Source organism: Lonchura striata, chromosome 9 (assembly GCF_046129695.1).
Source record: "Lonchura striata isolate bLonStr1 chromosome 9, bLonStr1.mat, whole genome shotgun sequence".
NCBI lineage: Eukaryota > Metazoa > Chordata > Aves > Passeriformes > Estrildidae > Lonchura > Lonchura striata.
The window spans coordinates 3,198,647-3,221,496 of record NC_134611.1 but is presented as its reverse complement, the minus strand read 5'-3'; the positions used below and the strand labels follow the sequence as shown (position 1 = coordinate 3,221,496).

The 22,850-nt window shown below is 50.1% G+C and overlaps 2 protein-coding genes across 3 annotated transcripts in view; one reads left to right on the top strand and one right to left on the bottom strand.

Moving 5' to 3' along the window:
- PAPPA2 (pappalysin 2) overlaps positions 1-13,890 on the top strand; it is an 88,446-nt gene extending 74,556 nt beyond the window's left edge. The window contains exons 21-22 of the mRNA XM_077785293.1: positions 11,804-11,902; positions 13,816-13,890. Coding sequence (XP_077641419.1) covers positions 11,804-11,902; positions 13,816-13,890 — 174 coding nt within the window. The remainder of the gene's footprint in view (positions 1-11,803; positions 11,903-13,815) is intronic.
- A 4,563-nt stretch (positions 13,891-18,453) lies between these two features.
- Positions 18,454-22,850, bottom strand: part of ASTN1 (astrotactin 1) — a 56,912-nt gene continuing 52,515 nt past the window's right edge. For both annotated transcript variants that reach the window (XM_021545972.2, XM_021545973.3), the window contains exon 23: positions 18,454-22,201. In XM_021545972.2, coding sequence (XP_021401647.1) covers positions 21,967-22,201 — 235 coding nt within the window. In that variant the 3' untranslated portion in view covers positions 18,454-21,966. The remainder of the gene's footprint in view (positions 22,202-22,850) is intronic.

The window sequence follows — 22,850 nt, the reverse complement described above, 5'->3', positions numbered from 1 at the left end:
TGCAAAACAAACTGCTTCTGAAGAATCTGCAGACAAAGAATTCCTTGCAGAAATTGGTTAGCCACTCATTTAGATTTGAATAATGACCAGGCAGGAGAAAATCATAGGCAGCCTGGAGTCAGTTCACAAAGGAAATTAAAAATAGGCAGTCTTTGTCAAGCACTAGTTGTTATTATGATTGAGGATAAAAGGAAAAAGGGGGGAAATTTTGGAATGTTGTATGCTGAAAATTTGGGATTTTTACCAAAAAGGAAAATGTAAATGGAGTTTGCACACCAAAAATAGCTTTGGGGTTTGCTGATTGTATTTTTTTTCTTGTGCTCATTTCAATGCGAATGATTGCTTTTCCTTGCTTGTTCTGCTGAGCTCAGCTCTTTGTCAACTGGAGTGTGGGGGAAAGGGCAATGTTGCAGGGGGCACGTCCCCAGGAAGGAAACCTCATGGTCTACAGAAGGTGCAGCAATTATTTCCCAAATTTTATGCTGTGTTGTGCATGTCTACTCCAAGACACAGACAGAAGGAGTAGGGGAATGAGGTGCTGTGTGCCTGAGAGGTGTTTGGTGATTGAGTACCAGAAGTTAGTGATCCTCTGACATTTTGGGAGCTCTGTGTCTTCTAAACCACATCTTTTAGCACAAACCTGGGGTAATGTGTTTGAAATGCGATGGCTTAAGTGGAAGAGCAGACCAGATGGTTGAGTGATTGTCTCTGTGGTGGTTCTGCTAGCAAGAGAGAATTTCTTGTGCTCTCTGGGAGTAGGTCCTTTCAAAAAATAAGCCAATGGAGTGTGAGGTGTTTCTTCTTCCCTTCCTGTGCAGCTCAGGTAACATAAAGCTGCCACAACTGTGAGGCCTCTCCCTTAGGCTCAGGTACACCAGACTGACCCTAGTGTTTTCTCCTCTGTGGCTCCTGTGCTTCACCTTGGCTCTGTGTGTTCAGTGAGAGATTCCATAAGGAATGATGAAAAATGCCAGTTTGTGTGTGTTTGTGTGAAAGAGACACACTGAGTACCTGAAGTCCCAGTGTAAGTCACTGTGTTCTTATCAACCACCCAAACATGCTCACAGCCAGCATGAGCTTTCTGTTCCTATGTGCTTGTCACCCTCCTTTACTCTTAGAAAGCAGTCCCAGGCAGGACTCTTGGCACACAGGAGATTAATCAAGCCAAAATCTTGCTATGTCCCACCAGAAGATGGAGAGATTCCATGTTCTTCATCACCCTTGTAGACTTTTAAATGCTTTTTCTGCTTTCAATTATTGTTTCATCAGGAATGACCAAGCAGTCAGTACATACTCTTCCATCCAAGGTCTCACCAAAGCCCTGCATAAAGCTTCCTTGTGCTGGAAATGTCTCTTTGATGGGACACAGGACTATATCTGTTGTTTCTGCAGTTGCATCAGTCTGGCAGTTCAGATATCCTGAGGTCAGCAAGTACACCCAGATCTTTCTCTTCCTCCTTTGTTTCCAGCTGATGAGCACCAAGCTAACAGCAGATGTTTTGCTATCAGTACAAGAGCTTGCCTTCAATTTTATACAAGAGAATGTCATCTTGTTTCTCTCTCTAGTCCTTCAGGTCATCTAACTATTTGTTAGATATCCTGATCCTCCTCTGTGGAACAGTGTCTTCCTTGTTAGCAGTTCCATCAGGGCAGACCTATTCTTAAGGTCACAGTCAATCACTGTAGCACTAATGAAGATTCATCCTCAGATAGTTTCTTTCACCCTAATGCTCTCCTTTTTGATACAGCTCCCAGCCTACTCCTCATCCCTGTTTTCCTTCTCCTCACTTCTCATACATGTCTTGGTTTATTCTTTTCCATGGGTTTCCTCCTATGGTGCTGCAAGCTGTTAAGGTTGGACCAATAATCCAAATTTTCCCAGATTAACTTTTTTCCCCACATGAGCTTCATGGTAGTCATTGTCTCACTGTAAAGAGTAACTCTTACTGAAAGTGCTTCAAAGTATTGCTCTGGGAGCTGCTGCTTGGCACTGGCAGGGAGATGTCACCAGTCTCCCCATTTGACCACAGAATACTCTGAATGTTGTTTCTGCCTCATCTGTGCTGACTTCCATCTTCATTCCTATCCTTCTCTGCCCTCCTCCTAGTGAAGAACTCTGCAGTTTTCAGAGGTTCTTGTGGGTATGGAGGCATCACAGCAGGAGCAGGGTAGAGAAAGAATATAACCTGTACTCTGTCCTCACTGCATGGTAGCCCCCTACACACACATGGTTCAGCTTCATTTGCCATGTCCACGGGTCATATCGGTCCCAGGTTCCCTCTCATTTCATAGAAACCCTTCAGTGGAGACACCTCCTTTAAGAGCCCAGACTCTGCCATCATTGGGCAGTGAAATGCTGTTCCAGTGGACTGTCCATGTCACCTCAGGTCTGAGTCACCCCTTGGAGATTCCATTGTCTCCCCACCGACTGCCAAGTGTGTTTTGGATCTGGAAGTTTTCTCTTCTGGATGCCACAGTGAGGGGAGCAACCCTACACAGCAGAAATCCAGGCCACCTGGCAGCTCGTACTGTCTCTCTCTGGTGGAGTCACTTCAGGCCGGGGCATGGGAGCAGTAGCCAAGGCTCAACCCTCCCAGCTCCATCTGGAGCTCTGCCTCACATTGGAAAGTCCAGGTCACCGTGCAATGGCATTAGAGGGACTCTCCCTCCCTCCCTGAAGAGGGACCGCATCTTTATCCCATGCTGGCGGTGGATCAGCCTGCCTGCTCATCCCTCTCGCTCCTCTCCCCACCTCCCTTCTCTTTCCGTTAATCTGGTCATCCATCTGCCTCCCGCTCTCTTGCTGTGCCCTGCCAAGTTCCCCAGTGCCGGAGCAGCGAGGCACGTACGTCAGGGAGGGAGGGAGGGAAGCAGGGAGGGGTGCAAACCCTTCCAGGAGCCCGTCAGGAATTCGAGTTAGCGCTGAGCGCGCTTTGCCTTTCGAGGGCCAGCGGAACATCTCGTCCCCTGCCATCAGTAGAAAAACAGATGGCGGCACCAAGGGAGGGGGCTTGGGGCTGTCAGGAGAGGCAAGTGGAGGAGGAGAGAAACACCTCCTCTCCACCATGGGTTGGGAGGAGGTGGTTTTGGTCTCGGTGGTGTGTTTGACTTGCTGTGAGGGAGGTGTTTGCAGCATCTGGGTCACGTTCTCCAAAGCCATCCCAAGGTGATCACCTCTGATGTATCATCCTCCTGTGCTCAAAAGCAAGTGAGACTGTTGACTTCAGAGGAAGAGACAGCCATGTACAGAGATCCAGGTTGCTCCCTTGGACTGCTCCTGCCACAGTCCAAAGCAGTCTGTGCATGAGCATAGCTGCTATAGAGCACCTCCTCGTCTGTGCGATGCCCTACACCTTCACCCTTTGTCTCCCACCACAGGGGCTCCTGTGCTTCACATTGTAGATGTGGTTTAGGTGCAAAAGTTCACTTATTTCATCATCATTGTGTTTACCCAATGTTATTCACAGGACAGGGTAACCACCACTGTCCTGCTCAAATGCACTCAGGGAAAGTGAGGCTGCTCTTGCAGTGACCAGAGTGAACTTGGGCAGGTTTTTTTGGGCAGCCAACACGTTGTGCAACATGCTGGCCTCCTTCTCACCTCCAGCTTCATGTCATTGTGTGCAGGTAGCAAAGGGTTAATTGCAATGGACTTTGACTTGAGGTCTCTGCTTCATGCTCTGGATGAAGATTGGCAGAGAGCAGAACACTGTTGTGAGCATGAGCTGCTGGGAATTTCTCAGGTCTCCCCTGCATGAGGACGAGGTCTCGCTGCCCTCTCATGTTGCTGGTCATGTTATCACAATCATAAAACATTACTCTGTTCTCTGTTTTGTGGTTTTCCTGAGGTATTACAATGGAAATGATTAAATAGGGACTGAAGTGTATTTGTGGTTGCAAGTAGTTCCTGAGTCTCTTGATCCAACAGGTAGTGAAGGACCCTGAAGGAGCCTTAGCTCTTCCCACCAGCATGCACAAAACCCTCACTTGGCACATCTGTGGCTTATGTCCAGCATTTCTCAGTCAGAATTAACCCTCTGGAAGGTGTATGCAATAAGGATGGTGGGAAGTGTCACCTAAAATCTGCTGTTCTTTCATGTGATGTTCCCTGGGACAGCACTGTAACTGGGCTCCAGCTGCCTCTGCTCCTCAGTACCACTGGGGCTGGAGATCCTTGGTTCTCACTCATCCCAGACTTGTGGGGCTCACATTTTGTACCATGGCAAAACTCAACACACAAAACTGCTCCAGGAAAGATTGTCTTCTGTACTTCTGAGGCTTAAGGCAATAAGGACTACAGGCACCCCAGCTGTACCAGGAAACTCTCTAGAGCAACTACAGCAGCGTGACCAGAATTTTGTCACCCTCTCATGATTCACACATCTTTCTTCTCTCTTGGACCAGGCAGTGCTGTACCTCCCACCCTGTTTAATGAAGCTTGTACAGATGGTGGGGGAGCATGAGGAGCAAGGATTGCAGGTAGTGGTGACTTCTGCATCAGACCTGACCTCTGACTGGTGAAGGCAAAGCCCTTCATGCTGCTGAGGTGGAAGGCGAGATGAGGAGCTCTTTACATACGTGCTGGGTACATTTTCTGCTGCTTTTGGCATGGGCAGTGTGGGCTGCTCAGCATGGGATATAGTCTTCCAGGGGATGATCCCAAAGAAATCTATTCATCTTCTAAAAATCTCAGCTGAGGTGTGCTTTTCCTAAACAGTGAGAAGATCTCTTTCCCTTGCACACACATAGAGTGTGATTGTAGCAGCATCATAAGAGACAAAGCACAGGGAAATAAAATTATCACAGCAGCATGGTGCAAACACAAGGGACAGGTGCCCCTCCCCTACCTGCAGGGTCAGGCTCAGAGGACCCCAAAAAATGGAGGGTCTTTTGGCATGGGTAGGGCTCCAGCACCCAGCAATAGTGGTGGAGCCCCAGGGAGGTGTGAGCAGCCTGAGCTTCCCCAGCCACATTGTGCCAGCAGCCCTGCACTTGGGATGTGCTGACCTATGGCTGCCTCTCTGCCCTCTCCAGTTCAGGTGCCTTCCCCTCATCCCTATCCACGTCCCACTTTTTCCCCTCCCAGCAGTCACAGTCGTGCAGCCAGTGGTACAGACGGAGTGGAAAACCACTGAAAGCACCCGCTGAAATAAAAATCAATGAGTCGTTTCTGATAATAAACATCCCCAAGCATAGCCCAGCCAACTGCTCTTCCAACACGAATATTCATTCCCCTTCAGCTCCTTCATCCCTTGTACATTGTTTTTCTTTCTGTTTAAGATCTGTAACAAGAACTTGGCAGAAATCAGATACAAGTGGGTCAGGAGGCCCTTGTGGTTTTCAAGGCTTGTTTTCCATAACCCGTTCTATCCTGTAACATATTTTGCACAAATGGCTTGGCAGGAGAGCCACTGAGGGCTCTAATCCATGCAGCAGGCGAGCCACTGAGGGCAGGATGGCAGGCTGGTGCTCATGGCACGGGAAGTCCTGCCTTCTCTTGTGTGTCCCAGCAGTATCCCTGTGAATTGGTGAGCCACCAGGCTTGCCAGGAGCACTATTGACACACAGCAACTTCCTCTGCTCCTCTCTCCCTGTTCTTCTTCTGTTAGCACTGAGATCAGGGTGTAAAAAGGACAAGGCTGAGGAACTCATCATAAATAGATCATAGACATGGATGTTTAGATGGAAGCAAAGACCTGCTGTGATGTGGTGATCTACACGAGCATTTCATCCCTTTCTTCCCTCTTGTCCTTGGACTGTGCCAAGACCTTTCCAGATGGCACTCTGCTGAGACATGAGGTCTCTGAGCAGCAGAGTGCAGAGGGATAATGAAACACATCCTCACCCAGGGGTCCAAAATGCCACATGTTCACTTCTACAGAAGTGTGTCCAAGCCAAATCCTGGCCTGGGAGAGAGAAGCACTTTCAGGCACCGTGAAGGCAAGGACCTGCTCTCCCAGGATGGCCATTGACAGCAGCCTTTGGAGCCTCTGTGCACTGCATCCCCCTTACAGACACCAATCCTGCACAACCTCAGCACAGACTGCTTCAAATGGGCCCAGCTGTTTGCAGGAAACCCGTGTCCAAGGGACCCCAGTGTCCTGAAGAACACCTTAAAGCTCCACACCAAGACTGCTGGGAGGTGGTATGGTAGTACCAGTGATGGTCCATGAGCTGAAATGAGACAGCAGGACATCACACCCCTCCAGCCTACCACCTCTTCCCTGAAGTGTTCATTCAGGTACATAGAGAATGGTCTCAAGCAGCAAGCCTCTGTTTCTGTAGTGAGACTTGGAAAGAAGACATTGGGGCTGGAACAGATATTTCTGGAGACCTGAGATGTGGTATAAACAATCTGCATGCTTAGCTGATGAGTGGCTCAGGTTCACCAGCAGGCTCAGAAGGAGTTGGATTTTCTCTATTTTGCTTTCTGTCTGTGTCTGAGGTGATGGGGCAGGTCCATGATGTGTCCAACAAGCCGTGCAACAGGCAAGTACCTCCGAGGGACAGATGCCAGAGTTCCAAAGGAGCAGAGGGACGGCTCAGGGGACAGAAACTGGACAATGAAGCATTAAGTCTGTAGGATTTTTTTTTTGTCTTCTTCAGGCCACTTGGTCCCAGGTTCCTGTTTCCAAATTTCTAGAGGTCTCTTCCTCTGGGTAGTGCTCACACTGCTTCCCTCTTTACAATGGGCCAGGTAGACCTTGCTCACTGCTCAGGGTGGCTCAGGGCACAAAGGCATCCCAAAAACTTTCTGAGCATAAGCCAGACCTGTTCCCTCTCTGTCCCTCTCTGTTTTTCAGAGCTGATTTCCTTCTTGTGCCAAAGAGCCTCCAAAAAGAGAGAAGGAAAGTGAATGTGCTTGGGGTGTCAAGGCGGGGAGGAAAAATAAAATAAAAGACATTGCAACAGAAAGAGGGCCAAGAAAAATATTTAATCCAAACAATGAACATTGTCATTTCCTCCCACAGTCTGCATTCCCAGTCAACTTCCCTGGGCAAGCAGGGAGAGCCAAGAATGACCGGGCTCTCTGCCTCACCAGCGTGAATGTGTGTAAAGAAAGGGATGTGTCCTGGGGACACGGTGCTGTAGCATCACTTTAGCCAGCTCCTGTCACATCTGTGGCCTTAAGGACTGACAGTTTTCTGCAGGGGAACAGTGGTTTGGAAGGATGTCGGAGGGATTGGGACAGGGATGGGAGGGGGAATTTTCACGGACCCAAGCTGGGGTGGTGGATGTATTGGGGCTTTAAGTGAACCAGATGTTTAAAAACGCTTTGGGCACTCTTCAAGTCCTCACAGGGACCTCCCAGAGCTTTTGGAAAGATCTTGCTAGTGACTGAGGTGGAGAGGAAGGGGAGATATCCGGCAGGGAGAAGCTGCCCTGTGCCTCTCCAAGGGCTACTGCAGCCTGCCCATACTTTCCTTTCCCCACACATCCTGCCTGTTCCTCCTTGCTACGGGCAGCACCTTCACCTGGGACACAGCTTCTCTTGCATGCCTAAGATCCCTGCAGCTGCAGCACTCTCCAGCCCTGGGGCAACTCAGGTTCATGTCCTGTGGTTCTGTGAAGCCTGGTTTGGGCTGACATCCCCCTGCCACCAAAGGGATGGGGTTTCCAACTCATCTTCCCACCACTAAGTGACTCATCCGTCCCAGGAGCAGAATTACCGGTGGTGAAGCTGATGCACAAGGCATGAGTCTGAGGGCAGCAGCAGCTTTTCCAGGGCTGGTGCCTGCCCAAATGGTGGGACCCCTGTTTCTCCAGGGCTGCTTTCAAAGGGACAGCTGAGGAGGGCAAAAGCACATGCATCTTTTCAGCCATGTGGTTGAATTAGCATGCAAATGGTCTGAGCTTGATGCCCAGAATACCAATCCTGAAAGGGAAAAACTAAAGGACTGCAAAATTCATGCTGATTGAGAAGCTCCATGAAAGCAAACTATGGACCCTCCTTGGATGGATCAGCAGGGTCACAAAGCCCAGGACCAGTCTGGGAGAAAGCATTTTGCCTCTTAAGGCTGGGCTTGACTCCCTGAGTCTGGAATCCAGCTTTTCAATAGCTGTGTACAGATAGAAAAGACAAGCACTTTCCATCTCGGTGGCAGATCAGGGGAGTCTTTCAGCTCCTCAGTTACACAGTTGGCCAGGTGAATGTTGATTTTTTGTTTCTTTTTCCACCTTCCTCCAAAGCATCTGGAATGGGGCATGGCCAAAAGCAAGGTGCTGGGTCTTCAGGTGTGCTCAACCAGAGCAAATCATGCATTCCTGGAAAATAATGTGTATCAAAAACCAGCAATGCAGCACTGAAATATGTTCAGCACTGATGTGATCTGTGATTGAGTCTTCATGACCCACCTTTCCCTCACCTGTTGCACCCTTCGGTGGTCTTTCACATTGAATTATACTGTGTAAGGTGGATCTGAAGAAAAATGCCTGGACCCTGCCTGCCTCACTGACGCCACTGGGGACTCCCTGCTGGGCAGGACAACAGCTCCAGGGATGGAGCCAGCCTGGGGGCTCTTCAAGGGCTGTGGAAAAATACTGTGCACAGGCACTGCTCCCTGCGTGACATCTCCCAGCATCCTTTGAGAGAAACTCCACCACTGAGCACTCGGAGATGCTTCTGGCTGGGATGCGCTGGGATCTAACCAGTCCTTTCTCACATCCTTCCTTCGCCTGCAATATTTTTTCCTCTTTCATTCTTTTTCCCCTTCAATTTTTTTTTTTTTTTTTTTGTCTCTTTTCATCTGTGCCTGCTCCCAGCTTTGAGAGGCTGTGTTTTTTTAGCCTATTTAAATTGCCAAGCACTTGATTTGCCGTTACTATTTTTGTGCCGGCAGCGCAGGGCTCCGGCCCGGCAGTGCCAGATGCTGCACCTCCACGTGCTGACACACGCCCCGCTGAAGCTCCTGTCTGAACAAACAAGGAAGATGGATGGCCGAGCGGGAGAGCCGCTGACACAGCCCGTCTCCCTGGCTGCCTCGGTGGCACGCCGCCTGGCCCAGCAGCTCCCCACCACTCAGCGCAGCGTCGAGCGGCTGCTGCAATTACCTTCTTCATTTTTTCCCTGTTTAGAAGAGACATTTCAACCAGCCCACCGCCCCCCTCTACCCACTGGAGGATGCGTATTCTGGCAGCTGAGACCCAGCTGACCATTTCCCTGGATCACATCCATCGCCTTCACGTGGCACAGCTGGGCATTGGTGTTTTCCTTTTTCTTGACAGCATCTTAAAACATCATCAAGAGTTTTTGCGAGTTGCAGATGTGAGTAAAGCGCCTTTTCCCACCACTGGCATTGCTTTCTGTGGAGCCACACGTCTCAAGCACAGGCTGAACAGTCTCTGTATGGGGTCTGCTCTCTCACATCACCTGCCCTTAGTAGATCGCATTGCCTGTGTCCTCCCTTGCCATGATTCCTGCAAGGCCAAAATGAGACTGATGCAGGTACAAGGGCTCCTGTGCCCTCGAGGATAACCAGCACCTTACTGTGTTCTTTTTGCTTGCAAAGACAAATCCATGTGGAGATTCTCAGTAAGGCACAGGAGTCACCATGTTCTCCAAACACTAGGCAAGGAGCAGGGACAGAAATCCCCAAACCGTGTGCCTGGCTCTCCTGAGCCTCAAGTCCAATTAGTCATTTTTTATTTTCCCTTCATGTGTTTTTCCAATGTAATTTGGAGCATGAGTTGTTAAGTTTCCCCAACAAGTGTTGCCATAGGAGCCTGTATTTGTTTAGGGTGGGGTACGGGCTCTGGCTGGGTGAGAGGAGGGGGCAGTTAGCCCCAGTAGGTGTAGTGAGAGACTGGGAGCCTCTCCTTCTCCATCCTGTCCCTGCCTCTGTCCTCCCCCCACCTTGCACGCAAGCTCTGGAAATCATTTCAGACCTGTGCAGCCGGGATGGGCAAACCTCCCCATAATTGTATGGAAACTACCAAAGCGACGGCTGTTGTTTTGCCAGTGAGTCATGACACATGGAGCGAAGCTCAAGGAAAAACTCCACTGCGTGGAAGGCTGCAAATGCAAATCACACCCAGAAGAGCCTTCCCCTGCCAGCGACCCTGGCCAGTCCCAACTGCATCCTGGCACCTGCCAGCCCCAACATCCCTGCCCTGGCTCTCCCAGTGCTCAAAGCTGCTTCGAGTGTACGAAACCTTCTTTGATCATAGTCATTTAAGACCCACCTGATGTTTTTAGTAGAAAAGGAGTGTTTAACACTGTTGCCTTGAAGAAACTGTAGCCTGGTCTCCTCTGGATGTGGTTTGCGACAGCAATGATTGGAGTCAAATCCCTTCTTGTTTCTGTGAGCTACCTAATTCGTCTGTGCCTCAATTTCCCAGCTGTAGGAAGGTGTGCTCTTTCTTCTGCTCTTCCAAAATCTTCCAGGCTAATTTGATTTCTCTGTGGCTGCCTGAATTTGGCCTGTGGCCTGTGCTACTGATAGCAGAGACCAGACTTGGTGGTTTGCCATAATCCCTGCTGCTACTTCCTAAAGTGTTATTAGCATGTGTTGAGCCCATTTCTGTTCCTTTTGAGTCACAAGGACAAAAAGCCACATGGGTTCTCTGGTTTTGGCATGGTTTTTTCATGTGAATTACTGGTATTATCACCAGGCCCACATGTTGGCTTTGGCACAGTGGGTGCAGGGCTATTGCGGTGCAGTGACATTTTTCAGCAGGCTTTCATTCAGTTTAAGGGTGCTACATGTGAGTGTCCATCATCACAGGCTGAGTCTGGGCATTTTTTGGGATTTTCGCTATTGTTTGGGGCCAACCAGATCCAATTAAATGGGTCAGCTGCTTCCATGAGCAACAGGATAGTCAGGTTTCCACCAAGAGTCCTCTTCAGTCTGGAGAAGAGAAGACTCTGGGAAGACCTTAAACCACCTTCCAGGACTAAAAGGGGCTACACAAGAGTCAGGGATGGACTTTTGGCAAGGGCAGAGAGTGATAGGATAAGGGGTAGTGCCTTTAAACTGAAAGAGGGTGGGTTTAGACCAGGTATTAGGGGAAAATTTTTGACTCTGAGGGTGGTGGGACACAGGCACAGGTTGTCCAGAGCAATTGTGGCTGCCCCATCCCTGGAAATGTCCAAGACCAGATTGGACAGGGTTTGGACACCTGGTCTAGTGGAAGATGTCCCTGCCCATAGCAGGGGTGTTGGAATGAGATGGTCTTTAAGGCTCCTTCCAATCAAAACCATTCAATGATTCCAAGATTCTGATGGAAAACCTCCTGGAGGTCAGCCATGGTTGCTGGGCCAGTAAGTACAATCACAGAGCCCGAAGTGAAAGAAGCATTTCATTACTAATCACTCTATGAAGAAATGGCTTCTCCATCCTGTAGCTAGTTCAGTGGCTGCTTGGCAGTGCTGGTGTAGATCTGTGATAAATAAAGCTTGGCTGCTGACCGTCCCTGACGCCTCCTTGTGAGCGCTTTCCGTGCATGGTGCTGGTGGCAGCCGCTGCACGGGACAGCTCCTCGGCCATCGCTGGCTGCCTCGCAGCCCCAGTTGCTTCTTCTCTGATCAGATGACTCATGTAACTAAAGAACAATAAACTGGTTTTCTGAATGGCTGCTCATGCCATTTTAACACTTCTGACACAATTCCACAATCCTCTAGCTGCTGCCCTTGGAACACCAGCTGCTCCATCCACACCAGCTGGGATATCTGGTGCCCTTTGTCTTTGAAGAGGGGGTTGTGTACGGTGGAACTGGGCCTTGCTGAGGACCTGGGACCTCTACCTTTGGGGGCAGCCTTCTGCTTTTGAACAACGTTTCACAAAGCCTTCTTCCTCTGCCTTAGCCCTTCCAAGCAGACGGCTGGTGTGACACCATCAACAACCGGGCGTACTGCCAGTACGACGGCGGGGACTGCTGCTCCTCCACGCTGTCCTCCAGGAAGGTAAGAGAGCACCTCCCGAGGCCTTGGCTGGGATCTATGGATTCAGGGGTGACTGCTAGCTATGTTCTTTGGCTCTGCTGGCTGTGGAACCAAGCCTGCAATGTAATTCTCCCATGAACGGAGAACAAACGCACGATTTTAAACCAAAGCCAGCTGAAGCTGATGGACATCATCGCACTGATTAAGAGCGGGGGTTGGACTCGGGCCAGTGTGATTGAAACCTCAGCCCAGCTTCCACTGAGGTTCATGGGATTTCCTCTTGTTTTGGGAAATGTGTCCCAAAGAAATGACTTCCATAGGACACAGTGCTAGACATGGTGAGTCAGAAGTCACCTTGTGTAATTGAGCTGTCTCAGGGGATTTTTGGTATGCTCCACTGGCATCTGCTACAAGTGATGTTTTCCTCCCTCTCTGAAGAGAAAAGGAGGGAAGAATACTATAGAAGGAGCAACTTGGCATTGGGGTTGCACATACCCTTCTTTGTCTCCCATCACAATCTTCCCTCCCACCTAACTTGCTATCCAGCACTCACAGCCCATTCTTCCTAATCATATCCAACAGCAAAACAAATCACAGGGCATGAAATAATTTCTCACTGCAAAAATATGTGAATTTGGATCTTCTCATCTTTGTTGTGGAGCTTGAATCATTTCTCCTTTCATCACGCATACATACACAGAGAAAAGGAAAAATAAAATCCTGGGAAGATCCACTTGAGATAGGAAAGAAGAGGCTTTACACCCAAGTGATGAGTGAAATGCCCACAACAACAATATCATGACATCTCAGAGCAAGGCATGGCCAAAATAAAGGATGGGTTCACAGTAGAAAGTGGGGGGGGGGGGGGGGGGTCAGTCCCATGGCTCTCAGGAGACCCAGACCCAGCTTACATCCCCCACAGGTCCCAGATCTTTCGCTCAACAAGCCTCCAGCACATCCCTGTTAAGGCAGATGGAGAAATACAGGGTTTAAACATCAAAAAATCCCCAAAGCACTCCAGCCCTTCCTTTGCTGATCCAGTCTGTGAAAAATCAAATGTTTTCACAGTAAGAAAAACTCCTGGCTCTAAGCCTGGTGTGTATAAAACCTCTGAAAAAAACTGTTTTCTCGGCTCCCATGGCTCATTACCAGGCCACTGTCAAACAGGAGTCAGATGCTCAGTGTATGCCCTCCCTCCTTTCTCTGCTGCCACCAGCTAAGGGGACACAGCCTTGCTCGGTCACCTGCAGTTGTTGTAGAGAAAGCAATGTGAAATGAGCCTCCCAACCTGCACGGGGTGTCTCAAAGCTGCACAGCTTCTGAGTGGCCCTGGATGGACCCACTGCCTGCCCCATGGAAGGCTGTTCCTGCTCATGCAGCCTGGCTTTCCTTTATCCACAATGCACACGGACGCGGTGCCTACCTTGGCTGTTATGTCGGGCAGTGTGGAGGTCAGCTTTGCAGTTGAGAGCTTGGCTGAGTTCCTCTAAGAGCTGCAGAAAACAAGGCTATGTTATCTTCATGTTTTGCTGGAAGAGTCGGGAGTACTTGACAGGTCCACAGATTCCCACGTGGATGAAGGGGGTTTTCTAATAGTAAAAAGTAAAACTTTAAAACTAATAGACCAAAGTAAAACTTTAATCTGGAGGTGTTTCACCACTGCCAGGCCTAGTCTGAAGTGTCCCCATCAGGGGACACTTCTTCCCAGGGTTTGACATTTGGGGCACAAGATTCAACCCGACCACTGGCTGCAAAATTTGAAGCATGTTAACGAAAAGGAAAAGGCTGAGAATAAAGCTCAGCCCATTCCTCGGTGAGCGCAGAGCGTGGCAGCGCCAAGGTGAGAGCAGTGCCCACATCGCCCGTCCAGCAGGGAGGACAGAGGGGCACAGGGGTGTCGCAGGCGGAGGCTGAGCTGTCCCTTTGTCCCCCAGGTGATCCCGTTTGCTGCTGACTGCGACCAGGACGAGTGCACGTGCCGCGACCCGGCGGCCGAGGAGAACCAGTAGCGGCGCCGTGAGGGGCCTGTCCGGGTCAGGCAGCGCCGGGGGAGCCGAGGGGCAGCAGCGGGGCCGCGGCGAGGGCAGGAGCGTGAGGGAGAGCCGGCGGGCATGGCGGCACGGCGAGCTCCAGGCCACCCGGAGCCCAGCAGCCAGGGCGTGCGGCCCCCTCCCATCGCTGCTCCCTCCAGCTGGGCCGGGCTCTGGTGCCGCCTCAGCCACAGCCGGGCCAGGGGCCAGCCACGCCGGGAGCCCACGTGCTGCCATGGATGTTCGGTCCTGGCCCGGCTCCTGGGCGTCCGTCTTTGTCACTATTCACCCCTCTCTGCTGTACAGACTTCTTTTAGCAAGGTCGAGGTAGTCGTGATCTCTCTGCAAATATTTAAACTTAATTATATCTATATACATATATATATATAATATATATATATAAATATATATTATATTTTCTTTGCTCTTGATGAAGCTGAGAAAGGATATCCTTTATCACACACCCATGCTGCTGTGAAGTACAAACCATTGGGAAAAGCACAGGTCAGGGCAGGAGGAGCAGGGATTTTCCCCTTCCTTACTGAGCTGGAAGGAGGACAGAGAGAGAGGTCAAACATCCAGGCCATGCTAGGAGAGAGATCCCCGGGCAGGGAGGCTCCCACCTCAAGCTGGTTTGGGCATCCGGCACAGACCAAGTTTTGCCCTTGGTATTTGCCAGTGCTTTGCCTTGTTCTTCTTAGGGTGTGGATCTGGATCAGGATCCTGGGGTTGAGAAAAAATGTTATTGTGCCCTTGAATCATCCCAGTGAGCACAACAGATTCCAAGGGTACCACAGGCATCCATCACACATTATTTTAGAGCCCTCTGGGCAGGGTTATGTGTCCATGGGGATCACTGCATGGTCAATAGGGGCAAAGACTCAGCATGCTCCCTCTCTGTCTCACTCCCCCAGCCACTGCACACCCAGCTGGATGTAGAGGCCAAACCAGTGGAGCTGTGTGATGCTTGAATGAAGGTGGTCCTTCTTCTCTTTCCCCCACGTCTGAGCTCCAACCGAGTTGTGTTGTCAGCAGCTCTCAGAGGAGACTAGACCCTGTAATGCCAAAAGGACCAAAAAAAAAAAACAAACCTGTCAGGAGAATTTGAGAATTATCTTTTCTCATTGAGATTTTCCTTAGTATTAGTATTCCTTATTATGATCTCTGTCCCAGCCCCTGATGCTGGACATACATTTGCTGACTTCTAAGAGGATCTTGCCCCTGTAGGCACTCAGTGAAAATCTACAGATTCAATTCTGGCCTCAAAGAAGCCCAGCAAGAAACTCTTCTCCCCATAATTGATTCCCAGGAGCTCAGCTTGGACCCAGCCACATAAAGGCAGCAATAGGGAAAGTGCCTGTCTCCAGCTGGGATTATCACTGATGGTTTTGTGCTGTAAAGAGGCAGACAGAAGGGATAGAAAGAGGAAAGGAGGGCAGAGAAGGGACCACAGAGTAGGAACTCATGGCAGTGTCCCCAGGTGAGCTGCAGGCTGGGAGCAAAGGACTCCAGGCTATGTCCTGCCTGCATGGCCCCTGCTGTTGGATACAGGCTTCAAGCCAGAGTTTGTCTGGTGAAGGAGTGGTGGAGAGAGGGTGACACGGTGTGGAGAGACCAGGTATTTTCAAGGCATCGTTAAGAACAATGCACCATTGAAAACAATTTCCACTAGCTCTACCCCATCCTATTTTGTCAGGAATTTCCTATGGTTGTGTTTTCCTGGAGGACCCGAGTAGGGGCAGAGGTGCTTGGACATCCTACCAGCATCCAGGCAGGAGATGCCTTGTCCTTCTCCAAGCACTTTCCTGACCCCAAGTGTTCCCATCCACCTGGCTTAGGCAGAGATTTGAAGAGAGGTGGGGGACAATGAGCCCCATCTCCTCTTGGGACACTGACATTTTTGTTCTCATCATGCACAAGTGACACTGCCCCAGAATTCACTGTCAGCTGGGCAGATAGCAGCAATATCTTGTCAGATATTCACTTTTCAATTAAAAAACAACCCTCAAGCAACCCAAGGAAATTCAAATGTGGATGTGCAGCTTGGGCAGCCTGTCCTGCTCCACCAGTGCGGGAAAGGGGAGATCCAGGGGTCCCAACACAGAAGTGGGGCTCTGGCAGCTCCCCACAGGTGGGGACAGTGGGGACATGGGATGAACATGACACACAGAAGCAGAATTTCAAGCACCCAGCATCTTGCCATGACAAATCCTTCCTTGCCTGGTGTCAGCATTACCTGGATGCCTATGTGTTTATATACCAAATTTGTATCCTTTTGGCATGAAAATCCTGTTTTTTTCCTCTGCTCACCTGTGTGTGTGCAGGGAAGGGACTGCACCCCATGGACAGGGGAACTGGGGGGGTGGGGCAGGAAGTGCTGGCTTGGATGGTAGACATTTGTGCTTCTTATGACCAGACACAGCTTCTACGTACAGAAATATTGTTCTTCTATAGCGACACTGAGCGGTTTTTGTCCCCTTTAGGGTTTTATTCACAATGGAGGCTGCTGCTATTTTTATTTTTTTGTATTTGATAATTATTTTTTATAAAAATCTATGAAAAATAAATAATCTTCTCATCCTCCAACTCTCTTGCCTCCTTGATTCACCCAAAAGGGCCAGGGAGGTGGTTTGGCCGGATATATTCTTCTCTTTCCAAACCACAGACTCTCCCAGAACAGTCAGAGCCCAATTGGAGATTTCCTTTGGTTTTTGGGGTGTGAGGGGACACTCACCTCCAATGCCACTCCCTAATTCAAGGTTGGCACCCAGGCAGCTTCTGCTGTGCCACCAGCTGCAAGAACACTTTTTCAGAAGGTCTTCTGCTGGTTATGCTACAAACTGGTCACTTTCTATAATTAGTCCACTTAAAATGGAGGGAAATGTGTGTGTGTGTGTGTGTGTGTGTGTGTGTGTGTGTGTGTGTGTGTGTGTGTGTTTTCACATCCCTGGGGATGGGGAGCAGAAGGTGGCCCACACTAGAGCCAGAGGACCATGCAGTATGCTGGCAAGAAAGTTAAAACCCAAAACAATTAAGCTGCTTTAATGTTTGGGGTTTTTTGTTTTGTTTTGTTTTGTTTTTTTTAAGTGACCAGGTACATTTTGTATCTGTGGTCTGAGAAACACCAAAAATACCTTGCCCCGTGTTTAAACTCCACTCTTCTTCCTCCAGCCATCTCTGATGCATCATGTCTGGTCTTTGCACAGAAACTAGGTCCCAGAGGAGGAACAGCATCTCCTGGTGACATCAAATGTCCTCTCTAGGGCAACACTCCCCAAATCAGGCACTCTGGAAAGGAGCCAACAGCAACCCTTCCAACACATGCACATATTACCAAACCCTTCCTAAAAACCTACCAGTGTACTGGTGGAGCACCCCTTGGTCCACTTCACCCTTTTCTGGGGTGGCTTTCTCCAAACCCACACGGACTGCAAGCCACATGACCCCTGAGAAGATTTTGTGATGAGCCAGCTGTACTGAGATATTGACACAGCAGTTTAGGCTTGTAGCTGCACACCCTGCTGCCACACAGACCTCTCCTCTTCCTCCTCCTCCTCCTCCTCCATCTCACTCTATAGCCACAGCTTACTGTGCAATGAGATGGTGGTTAACTGCATGGAAAATAGCAGAAGGAAAGTATTGGGTGTATTTTTAGCTTATTTTCCTGCAATTTAGCACTGGGAAAAGAAAGAAAAAAAAAATCAAGTTGTTCCATGAGACTTGATGAAGTCTGGTTTCCTATGGATTCGTGTGCTATAGCCCCTAAATCCCCTCTGTGTCCTCCCAAGTGCCCTGCCTGTCTGCCTGTCTGTCTGCCCAGCCTCTCCCGGGGTCTTCCACCCATCTGGCAGGACAGGTGGCAACACACACCAGGCTTGGCCAGGGACCTGCCCTTGTAAGTGCTGATGGCCTGAGCATTAGACACAACACAGCACTGTGAGTGGCTTTTGGCATCCTTTGCAGATCTCACCTCTGTTCAGGCACTGGCTTTCACATTCTTTGTGGGACATTAATATTCGTGTTGCTTGCTGCTAGTCCTCTTGTCAAAAGTCTGCCAGATGGACCAGGACATTCTCCAGGGGCGATTGACCACCAGACAGCACCAGCACCATCCCGTCCACCTTATATACCAAAAGAATGGCTAAAAGGTGGGTAAAACCCACCTTATATTAAAAAAAAAAAAAATAGGGATTTTTTGGACTCTGCTTCCAAGTTCCCAGTCTCTGTGGAGGTTTGCAAATAAGGCTGAGAGACCCTTGCTGAGGATGTGTAAATGCAGGTTTTCCCCCAAAAAAGGGATGACTAGAGAAATCTTTACCTTCTCTCATCCAGCAGAGCAGGTGGGCAGGACGAGGCGCAGGACACGGCTCCATCTGTGTCTGCTGAGTGGTTTGGGACTTGGCTAACCCAGTGGGCAGACAGGCTAATGCTAAACTTGTGTGAAGACTCACCCCAGTTCAAAGGCTGGGACTGTTTCATCTGCAACCAAAGATGACATCAACTGGACCAAAACTATAAACAAACACTCCAGTTTGCCAGAGCCAGGGATTACTAACAGCTCCGTTTAATAGTCAGTTAAATTATCATCTGGAGTTTTACATAGTGGTACAATGATTTTTGTTGCTGTTGTTTAAAACCTTTTATTTTATTCTTTTTTTTTTTTTAAGTAATCCAGAAGGGCTTTGTATTTCTTGCCACATGGCTATCTCACCCTAAAGCACCCTACTTTCAATCTACAGTAGTAAAACGTCACATTAGAGTTTTAATAGAACATCAAGGAACATGAATTGTAGCCATCTTTGTAAAGAAAAGGACCAAACTGTCTTTATATGTTAAATAACTCCACGACAAGGAAAAGGTAGTAATGCTATTACAGGGGTACGGACGCAGCAAAGAAAAGTTAACGACCCAGAGGTTCATCTCAGGTGAATGATTGCTCATTAATTCAAAATAAAACAAAAAGAAAGGGTGGGGGTGGCGGGTGAAGGAGGTGGCAGAAATGCTTGGAAAGCAGTTCTCCTGTTGCTGGCAGCTTGGGAAGAACCAGGAGTCCAAGAGAGAAAATTTGTGCAGGCCCAACAGCAGGACCCTGCAGCAGATGTGGATGGTGTCAGCTCTGCAGGGAATCACAGAGACATAGAATGGATTAGGTTGGAAGGGACCTTAATGATCATTTGGGACCAACCCTGCTGCCGTGGACAAGGACACCTTCCACTAGACCAGGGCACACCTATTTTGGATGAGCAAACCCCACACAACACATCTCACCAAGGCCAGGTCTACAGCCAAAGTGGCATGGTGGCTGCTGGCATTTGCCTGAGATGGACTCGTGGGGTAGCTGAGAGACTTGGGCAAGAAAATCCAAGCTTGGGCAAGGTTCTGCCTTGCAAAGCCAGAGTGAGGAGACCAAGAAGGAAAGCCAGGGTCACCATGAAAATGGCCCCACAGACGTGCCAGGCTGCCAGGCCCTGCCATCACAGCAGCTGCAGGGGCACCATAGCGGGCAAATCAGCAGAGCACAGCCCTGCCAGCAGCCTGCACAGTCTGTCACAGGGTGAGGATGCTGAGCCCCATCCAGCTGTGCAAGGGTGCTGCCAAAGGACTTTGGAGGGGTGGCTTTCCCCTCACTCTCCAAAGCCCGGCCCGTGGAGAAGCCAGACCCAGGAAGCAGAGCCTGGCCCAGCCTGTTGATGATGCTGCAGGGCTTTGGTTGCCCATGCAAGAGCTTTGAAGTGTCAGCACAGAAACAGAACAGAAATATCTGCAGAGCCTCAGCATAAATCTTGGGGCCAGATGAAAAAGTAACCTAGGCAGGTGTGAATGCATGGGGTGTCCAGGGTTTTCCTGGCAGTGGCACAGCAAGTGGCTGGCAGACAGCACTGCTCCTGTCCTTGCTGCTGCACCTAGTAAGCAATAAAAGAGAGGAGTCTGCTACCCAAAGGAAAACAGTCTGCATTTCACATAAAGGCCATGTACACGGTATTACTTGGCGAGAAACCAGCTGGTGTCTGGGCCAGAGCAGCCTTCGTTCCAACATCCCTTTGAGGTATTGAGCAGAGGTGCCCTTTGCCCATGGCTGGATGGCTGCCTGGCTGGAAGTTAAGTTGTCTCAGCATCTGCTGGGATAAGCAAAAGGATAAACAGAAGTGTCTTGGGCAAGAGTGTCACTACAAGGAAAAGGAGTGATGACTCAGTACAGATCACCTGCCCATCTCTACCTGTGCGTGGAGGTGGCACTGGTCTCACTCTGAGCCCTAAGCCCTTGGCAGCATCAGGCACATCAAAATATAAGGACAAACACATAAAAAAAAGCCAGAAGGATCCAGGAGACTTCCTTCTTGCACAGAGCAAATGTTTGTCTGATGACCCCTGCTAGACACACATTACAGCAATGACACAGGGATGTCCAGGTCATACTGACTGATCGTGGCTGCCCTCAGCAGCTCCCCAGTCCAGGCCAGCTGCCCCTGGAGAGATGTCTGCCCATGAGAAGGAGAGAGCAAAGCACTGTGTGGTCCTGCAGGAAGATACTGAACTGATGTTGAGAAAATATGGTGATGCAGCGCTGTCAGCAGTGACGGGGTGCAGAGCACAGCTGCCTCCTTCTCAGCACCACACAAATATTCAAGCCATGTCCTTGGCAGGTAGGAGGAGGAATGAGGCAAAAAATCATATGAGACAGGCTGAAGACTGTTCCTGCCAAGACTGAAAAATAAAAAGGAAATTTGTCTCCGGAGGCATTGTAAAAATCCCACTGTAGGGCTCTGGTCTTGTCTAGATCAAAGGTGCACAGCTGGCAAGTCCAGAGGTGCCTCCTCTGCAAACCAGGCAGGAAGCTGAAGCTAAAAGGAACCTGTTTTCTGCCTTCACCATCATTAGCAGTGACAGGGATTTGGAGAATTGTTTGCTCCGAACCAAATCCAGTGTCCCAGTACAACCCCAGCTCTCTGGCTTTAAAAAAAAAAAAAATACCAGAGGAGGAGGAAGATGTGAGCCTGAAGTTGGGCAAGCAACACCCCCAGAAGCCTGTCCTCCATGGCCCCTCTGGGACCAGAACCTTCAGCACCATCCTGCACCACGGCATTGGGGTACCCTGCATCCCTCTCCCCTCACCACACAGAGCCTAGGCTATACCACAGTGCAGGTCTCTGCTGCAGAACATCCTGTCTGTGTCATCTGGCTGCTGCTCTCCCAGATGAGTTCTCCTCAGCAGCAGCTTGATGTTGCTTCTAAGATTTTATTATGGTGGGTTAAAAAAAAAGTTAATAAAAAGGATTTTGAAGTTGACTTCCTAGGAATGTGGTCCCTCAAGAAGAAAGCTCACGATGTCCAGCTGACTACTGGCCCTGAGGCCAAGCTGCTTTTGTTCTGGAGGTCTCTGCATCTTGGAGGACATGTGGGTTTTAGCCATGGCAGAAGAACCTGAGGACATGGGGTCACAATGCCCCTGCCTTTTCTCCCCAGCTGATGGCACCACGCCAGCTCTGCCCATCAACAGCACCATTGCTCTCTCAGGTCTCACCCAGACCTCATTACAATTGCAAAAATCCCCATCCCAACCCTGCTGGCCTCCCAGTGGTTGATTAGCTCAGCCATAACCATAAGCATTTCAACCTGACCTGCATGCCCTGCCTCCATTTGTGCCTGCATCACCTGCTCTCCCATCCTGGCTGTGTCACCATGTTTCTCCCACAGCTGGTGTCACCCACCTTTGGAGACAGTCCCCACAGCCAGGGCAGGGATGGGGCAGGAGAAGAGGGCCGTGCCCTCCCAGCCTGCCTCCTCCACCAATGCTGAGGAACCTCTTGGCAAAATGAATAAAACAAAACCAAGAAAACTGGGTCCCACAAGACTTCTAACTAGAAAGGCTTTTGGCCAAGTTGAAGAAGAAACTAATACTGAGTCAGTCCTGCACAGAGCAGCCGGTTTTGCTCCCCAGTCCAAATTCTCGCCTCCAGAAACATCAGTGACACCCTCCCCCCTCCATGGGTCCACGTGTAAAACCCTCAGAAATGCCCATGGGAAGGCCAGCCTGAGAGCAGGTGCCCAGAACCCTCAGTAGTCCTTGTCACCATAGTCATTGTAAAGGACACTCAGCGTCTGCTCCTCGCACGTCTTCCTGAGGTCCCGGCTGAGCTCCGACCAGTCGAGCCCATAGGGCTTGATCTCGCTGTAGCGGCAGGCCAGGAACTTGAGGGACGAGCGCTGCAGGCTGATCTTGGGCTCCTGCAGGAGGCCATTGCACCAGCTGCTGAGGTCCCCCAGCTGCGAGAGGATGAGGCCAGCCTTCCTGCAGCGAGGGCGGGCGAGGGGAGATGCCAGGGGGGCGATGGACAGCGAGGGGTGGCAGCAGTGATGGAGACACCACGGAGAGGATGGCGGGAAGGGCGGGAGGAATGTATGAGGAGAGAAAAGTAAAGACAGTTAAGGACACCACGGGAGCTCCTTGAGGGAGAAGAGATTATGCAAGAGCAGCTGTGAGGAGCTGCCAGGACAAGGAGGGGTGGCGGGGCTGTGGGGACACACCTTCAAAAGGCAGCACTGCGGTCTAAATCCATATGAGAACAGCTTCTACCTGGGGCAGAAATGCCCATGTCACCATGGCAGTGCTGGACCTGCTGCACTGGCCTTGGGACCCACACTTCCCTGTCCTGTCCCCTCTTCTTCTTCCACCTTGTACCGCTTACCCAACAAGGCCAGGTTTGCTGAGAGTTATTAAGGAGACAGTCACAGGTGCAGCTGTGAAACCCCCAGCACCCTTGGGGTGACCATCACCAAGGACTCACGTGGCACCACCAGTCACTGTTGCAGCTGCTGGATCCCAAATATAACAGGATGGGAAACAGACCCAATAGCACTGTGGGCAGTGGGGATAAAAGCTAAGAAGTGTCAGGTATGACATATATGGCCAGCTCAGAACAGTGTCACCATGTGTGTCC